The sequence below is a fragment of the Macrobrachium rosenbergii genome, chromosome 20 (genome assembly GCF_040412425.1).
Source record: "Macrobrachium rosenbergii isolate ZJJX-2024 chromosome 20, ASM4041242v1, whole genome shotgun sequence".
NCBI classification, from domain to species: domain Eukaryota; kingdom Metazoa; phylum Arthropoda; class Malacostraca; order Decapoda; family Palaemonidae; genus Macrobrachium; species Macrobrachium rosenbergii.
The window spans coordinates 15,139,075-15,146,338 of NC_089760.1; the positions used below are offsets into that span (position 1 = coordinate 15,139,075).

The 7,264-nt window shown below is 42.6% G+C and overlaps 1 protein-coding gene across 3 annotated transcripts in view; it reads right to left on the reverse strand.

The window, feature by feature from the left end:
• Window positions 1–6,422, reverse strand: part of LOC136849067 (cobalamin trafficking protein CblD) — a 45,169-nt gene extending 38,747 nt beyond the window's left edge. The window contains exon 1 of one of the 3 annotated variants that reach the window (XM_067121985.1): window positions 6,274–6,422. Coding sequence is in view for 1 of the 3 variants with exons in the window: in XM_067121987.1 (XP_066978088.1) it covers window positions 6,274–6,285 (12 nt within the window). In the remaining 2 variants the exon portion in view is untranslated. Of the gene's footprint in view, window positions 1–6,046; window positions 6,073–6,273 lie in introns of those variants that run through there. The other 2 variants (XM_067121987.1, XM_067121986.1) reach the window with 2 other exon arrangements.
• Window positions 6,423–7,264: the final 842 nt, after the last annotated feature.

The following is a 7,264-nucleotide window of genomic DNA, read 5'->3' on the forward strand; positions in this document are numbered from 1 at the left end:
CCTCAAGTACAGGAGAAAATCAGCAATGCCAGCTATAGATGTCTTAGAAGACGAGATATCATGTCTTCTACACCCAGCTCTAAAGACTGTCCACTTGGCTTGATAGACCTTGTCAGAAGAGGGGCATCTACACTTTGCAACTGCCTCTGAATTTGCTCTTGAAAACCCATTCTGTCTGAGGAGTTTCCTGACAGTCTGAACCCTGTCAGGGCCAGAGTGGACAGTCCTTGGTGGAACTGCCTGAAGTGGGGCTGTCTGAGCAGACTTGATCTCTGTGGTAACAACCTTGGAAAGTCTGTCAGCAGCTTGAGGAGATCTGGAAACCATGCCTGTCGCAGCCAGAACAGGACCACTAGTCATCGTGATGTTCATGTGGCTGTGGAACGGTGGGAAGACGTAGAGATCCTTGTGTAATCACTCCTGTAGCATGGGTCTGTTGCCCATGCTAAGGGGTCTGGTGCTGGCAAACAAAAAGACTGGTAGGCAATGATTCTTGGATGTCATAAACAGATCTATAAGAAGTCTCCCCACAGTTTCCACAGATCCTCGCACACCTGCAGATGAAGAGCCCACTCTGTGGGGAGCACCTGACTGCAATGACTTAGCCCGTCTGCAAGGACTTTGAGCTTGCCCTGGATAACCACATCACCAACTTGGTCCGGTTGCGATCTGCCCATAAAAGGAGAGTTCTCACTGCTTCGCAAAGGGAGAGCGAATGTGTCCCTCCTTGCTTCTTTATGTATGCCAGGGCCGTAGTGTTGTCTGAGTGTACGGTCACTACTTGATTATGGACTACCGACACAACATGCTGAAGGCCTAGCTGAATTGTGTAGAGAGAGGCTAACTCTTGACAGCCATCCCTGATGCCCCTATCCGTGCACAACAGGACATTCATCCAACCTGCCGCAATGTCCTCAGGAAGCGAAGAGCAATTCTTAAAATCTTGAAGACTAATGCACCCACCGACCAGTCCAAGAAGCTTATCATTTCAAAAATTCTAAATGGATTCTTCAGAAGGTGGTCGAGTTCTGTAGGGGAAAACATCACCTTAGGGACTGCGCAGGCTGATCTCCAAGACGAGTCTGTAAATCCTGAGAAGTCCCCCTGGGAGGAGGCAGCCACTCCCAGTAAGGGAGCTTCTCCGGTGTCATACAAAGAAATCTCCAACGTATGAGACGAGAGGGAGGATAACTAAACGAAGACTTCCCCTGCTCTCTCTTCTCCTAGAGCCAACTATCCAGTTCACTGAGGGCCCTCCCAGTGGAAAATGAAAGCACCATCTTCAGCAGCCTGGAGGAGTCTGCAGGCTTATCACTGATTAAAAAGGTCAAAGCCATGGGGGCCAGGGCTGCAGGCAAGAAGAATCCCAGAAAGTTCTGCAGCAAGTATGACAATAAAACTGCACAGGCTGTTGGAGGGGAGCTGTGATCCATACCACCTTCTTCTGACGTAACGGGATAGATACGACTCCTGAGGGGCCTGGGCCAAAGAAGAGGGATCTCTTAAGCAAACTTAAGATATCAGCTAGTTGACACTGAATCAGTGCTAGCGATGGGTCCATCAAATCAGCATTGGGCGTCGAAGAGTTAGCTGTTGTCAGGTGGGCGTTGATGGACAGGGGCAGGAACAGAAGGGACCAAGGAGAAACCACAAGATGGTCTGCGACTGCTCGGAGTCTGCTTATACCAACTGACAGACAGTGTCTGGACACCAGCCATGGTCTTCAGAAGGGCGCTTAAGCGGCCGGAAAGAGTCCAGATACCATTTGTGGCGTTTCTTGTCCACCCCATAGTTGTCTGAAGAGCTGGAGGAAAATGGAAGTATCTCCTTGGACAAGCCTTTCCAGTTATAATAGGCAACTACCCATGGGCAAACCCCATTGGTCTCCTTTGGAATTTGGTATGTCTCCCAGGTTTCAGAGAGCAGGACAGGGACCTCAGCCTATGTGAACCGACGGGACGGATAGTGATTCCCTCACTTGTACTCCTTGGACAAGTCTTTCCAGTGGTTGTCTGCCAACACCTGGGAGCAGACAACAGGTGCGGCTGAGGGGGCAACTACCTGTGAGCAAACCCCATCGGCATCCCTTGGACTTATGGTATGTCTTCTCCCAGGTTTTTGGGGGAGCAGGACAGGGACCTCGGTCTAGGAGAACCAACAGGAAGGGCAGCCACCTCCTCCACTTACACTGCACTATCACTTTGCACTTTCTCTGCAAACACTTTCTTTACAACCATTTTAAGAGTCTTCAAATCAGCAACAGTACTTACTATTAGATTATGTTTTTTATCAAATCTAGAGTGAGACTGGAGATGGCATTAGGATCAGAAGCATGGAAGCCAGGCAAGGGAGAAGGTTGTCTAGTAGAGGGCAAGCACAGTAGTAATAGGCATAGAAGGGAGAGTAACAGAGCCAACCTCTAAACTAGCTTTTGGTGTAGGCTAGTCTCTACTATAAGAGCATTTTTTAGCTTGAGGAGCTGCTTTCCTCTTTCTATCTCTCTCTTTACATGTTTATGAACATTACATTCTTGCCCCCTATACTTAGCACAGATCGCATGAGGAACGTAACAAACTTTAGCAAGTTACAACTTGCAGCATAACCTCGCACAGTAGCGAATGCTAGAAAAAGAATTCTAACATAATTCTAATTCACTGAAAACTAGTAAAAACTGCAAAAAATAAATTGCGTAAGCACTGTCTAGCATAAGCGCAACCAAAACAAAACAACTGTACTTCACCAAACATGAATGAACTACAGTACCGGTAATCCGAAAAAAAAAACGCTGCTGCAAATGGTGCGATGTTTACAAATTTTATTTCACAATAAACACTGGCATCCCATCCCTCCAGAGTGAAGGCTTAAGCAAGAATGGCTGAGCCAAGGTAGGAGTATGAGTCTATGAATCATTAAGATTCAATTGTGATTGGTTGTATTTAAAAAAGCAGCAGGCCTAAGGTGACACCAGGGTTGATCCAAGGTTATGACAGGACGGGTTCAAAAATCCCAAGACCAGGATTTGGAGCAATGGGGGCAACAGACACCAACTGGGTAATAAAGAAAAGTATACATTCTACAGAATAAAAAAAAAGACCCCAATACACAATCTAAACAAGGATACGAATGTATACTGACCCTGGTATACATTCTTAACCAATGGGAAAGAATGCAGCGCAAAGGGGGAGGGCGGATTATCTTCTCAATATTTACAATAATTTTTCAAAGACCTAAATTAAATTTTCTGTGACCTGGATTTAGGGTGATCAAGGCAACACGCAACGGTCAATTTAAGAACTATGAGAGAGCAGTGCTGAGAGACACCATTCACACTGACTGGAGACTTTGAAAATGTTACTTTCCACAGAAAAAATTGCTGATCACCAAATTAATGCAAATTGACTTGGCAAGTTAATTTTTGGGTGGCTTAGAGCACATGGAATAAATTTTATTCTAAGGATGTTTTCATTTGGTGGTGAACTTATGGACATACAGCCATCAACTCCTTACTCTACATTCTACCCTTGTATTTAATTACAAGTCATTTAGAAAGGTGTCAATAAAAGTGTGAACAGTATATATTTTGAGGGATGACAGAGCTTGCTTTGCCATCTGGCTGAAATTAGGCTACCAGAAATAAAAGAAAAACATGGATACAGTGCTTAGTATTCTTGTTCCATTTGTTCTCCAAACAACACCCGGATCATTTGTCTATTAACGTGCTACTGCCAGTATGTACAGTATCACTGACTTGCCAACTTGGGTAATGTAAATATCGTTTATTGAAATTTTTTGGGTCTAAATATGTGAGATAATCTGAGAAATGGACTGAAATACAGGGAAATTTGGTTTCTTTTTTTTTAAATTTTCACATTCATCCATGAGGAGCTGGTACTAAACATGGCAGAAGCTCCGCAGGCCATTATGTTTAATGCCAGCCCCTTAGGGATGAAAGTAAAAACATAAACAAGAGAGTAAATTTCTCAAATGATCTCATCTTTACTGCATTATATACACCCTTTTGTATAGTCTTCAGTTAAGAAAAATTATAGCCTAATAAACTATATTTTTGTGCACCCGTACGCTTTACATTTATCCCAACTTTAACAAGAACCTTAGTGGTAAGCCAAGCCCCTAGGGTGTGGGGAAACAAAATATGAGAGGTTTGCCAAAAAATAGCCTAAACTGTGAACAAATAATCTACTGGTAGATTAAAGTTCAGCAGGCCTGTGTGTAACCTACAATAACAGAGGGCCTATTTTACAGCATGATTACTTTATTGGGGTAGTGTGTGGGGTAGGGAGACAGGAGTAGGCAGACTACCACAAAGGAGTAACCTATGCTACTCCATGTGCTCAATTTTCAGTGTCAGGCTACTTGGTAGAATCCAGGGAGGGTGAAGCCCCCTTCGGCCAGGTCAGGGCACAGTGCCCAAAGTCAGGTTAGGAAAGTAAGCCCTAGTTAGGTCAGTGCACAACCTTCTAAGAAGGGTCAGGTTAAGTCATTTTAGTTTGGTCACATTCAGAGCCAGACCGCTTGTCCGAACGTTAATTTAGTCTCAATGATCTATTTTCTATATTCAGCATTACTTGCGATGTCCCCTGGCCAGGTGAAGACACAGCATCCTCTAAGTCAGGTTAGGAAGGTAAGGTCTTAGTAGGTCAGGGCATGGCATTCTAGGAAAGGTTAGGCTTGGCCCACTTTCATGGTTGGATTTCTCATGCCTACCCGTCTCCCTAACGTGCATCCACTCCCTTTACTATCATGGTAGAACTAAGGGGTTGCTCTGCATCAGGTATTACCCTGGAAATGACCTCTTGGTATAGTATTTTGGTTGCTTATTAACAATTTACCATCTTTTTTGATGGTCAACTGTAATTAACTTGTAATTAACATCAGAACTGGGTAATTCTAAGCCGGCTGTCCGCGGTGAGCTAGACTATGGCAATTGACGTTTTTATGTTATTTTACTTGCTTTTACAAAAAATTTAGCGTAATATTTTGTCGGCCGGCTGTAACTAAACTGTAATTGACCTTTGAAGACTTTCTGACTTGAATTACCTAACGCAGGGTAGGTCTAAGCCGGCAGTCCACGGCGAGCCCACCCCCCTCCATGGCTACACGGCAAAAATTGTAACCAGTAAACATCCCTACGATGCGTTAGGTTGGTATTTTTAGGTGTTTACTGGTTACAATTTTGCCATATTAGTTATGGAGGGGGTGGTGGGCTCGCCGCTGAATGCCAGCTTAGACCTACCCCGCGTTAGGTAATTCAAGTCGTAGTCTAAGGTCAATTACAGTTTAGTTACAGCCGACCGACAAAAATATTACTTTAAATTCTTGTAAAACAAGTAAAATAACATAGGAAAACGTCACTTGCCATAGTCTAGCTCACCGCGGACAGCCGGCTTAGATTTACCCAGAACTGATATGTTTTTGTATGTTGGCCATCCTGGAATGCTATTGTGCATGTGCAATGCTATGGGGGTTTGGTAAAAGTGGAGTTTCCTTCACTGGGGGCCCGCCTTCAAATAAGTAACACGGCCCGCTAGGTTAGGTTGTGTTAGGTTAGTATAGTTCCTCTCATAATAGGTTTCCTTAGCTAATCCCTTCTTGAACATATGGCTCCCTAATGACTTGTGCATGCAAAGAACCGTTCCATAACAACATAGCAGTTTGGTCTTTCTCCCAACATTTTCCCCCACCCAAAATCCTGCGTTCCCAAAGGGTCCCCAACCATGTTGGGTAGATGTGAGGTTGATGATTGACCACCAATAAACAACACCACCTCCTTCATCAGCAACACTAAAAGTATAGGAAAAATCAATTTCCAAGGTAATAGTCTGTGCAGAGTTACCCTGTAGTTTTACCATTATCGTACCTCGAGTACCCAACCAGGATAAGCTCCTAAACAATTAACCTACCAACCTCCCTTAAGTACCCTAGGAGTAAACAGGCCTAGGGGGTGGATTACATTATCAAAAACTATTTTAGGGGTTTCAGCCTGTTTAGGACCAGGTAATATATGGAAATGACGCAATCAGAATACCCGAATTCCTTGTACGACTTTGATACTCCATATATGCTTCGGCCAGATTGCATCACTACCATACCTTCGACTGCCAGCAGTGCCTAGGTACCATAGGGACCTAGACTACCAGGCTAGTACAAAGGGGGCCACATATAACGTCTGATTTAGACAATATTTTACCTTACGAGTAGGCGTAAGATTACCTAATTATCATCTATTATACAACAAGAGCCGAAAACACTTACAAAACTCGTCATATAACCTGAGTACGGGTACGAGAGGATGTAGAGCAAAAATATGTATTAATACTGTGACATTCGAGACCGAACGTCTCAGGAAGTTAACAAAATAAACATACGCTTGTCTTGACGCTCATTTCATCAATGGAATTTATCATTCATCGCATCTCTTTATTCAGATCCAAGCTTTTCAATCATTGCCGCAGAGATGCCAAAATATTTTTGTATCTGAAACCCATTTCCCACTCAGGATTTTTAAATAAGTTTCCTGGGCCAACAAACAAGGGCTACACGGTAGTTATTATTAGCCATAAACAGGCTCTTCGGCAATGAGATCTGGAAAAGGTATATTAAAAACTTGTTTATATGAACTGTAAACATTAGAGAAGATGTATGTTAATGGGCGATTATTATCTCATAACAAAAGTGAATCTTCCGTCAACTATGCAGTAAATGATGACTACAGTTTATAGTGTGAAAATAGGTCACGGACGAATGTTCAATTAGAACTATTTTGTATTGTTTCTCCTTTGCTAGTATCACATCTACTGTATTAAAATAAAAAAAGTCGCAAAACGGTTGAAATCGATAACTTACCAGTGTTTTCAAGTATTATAATTTCACTTACTATTTATATCCAAGTGCAAACCTATTTGGAAAAGCAGAATGCTATAATTCAAATTCAAATTCAAATAATTTATTGATGAAAAAGTACATCAAAAGGAGCTCATTAGCATGCTAGTCAGCCCACTCCACAATAATATAAAATATACATATTTACAGACGCTGAGATCTTATGTCTAAAATACACGATCAATTATATTGTTTCATTGTCAAACCCTGAATTGACAATTAAATTGAATGGGCGATATTGATGACTTGCGCAATTGTATTGAGTGAATCAATTTCTGCTTGATATTTTATTGCGCAAGTCTATTTCATTGCACAATTAATTGACCGTCTGTGGTGACCGTCAATTAAATTGTGCAATAAAATC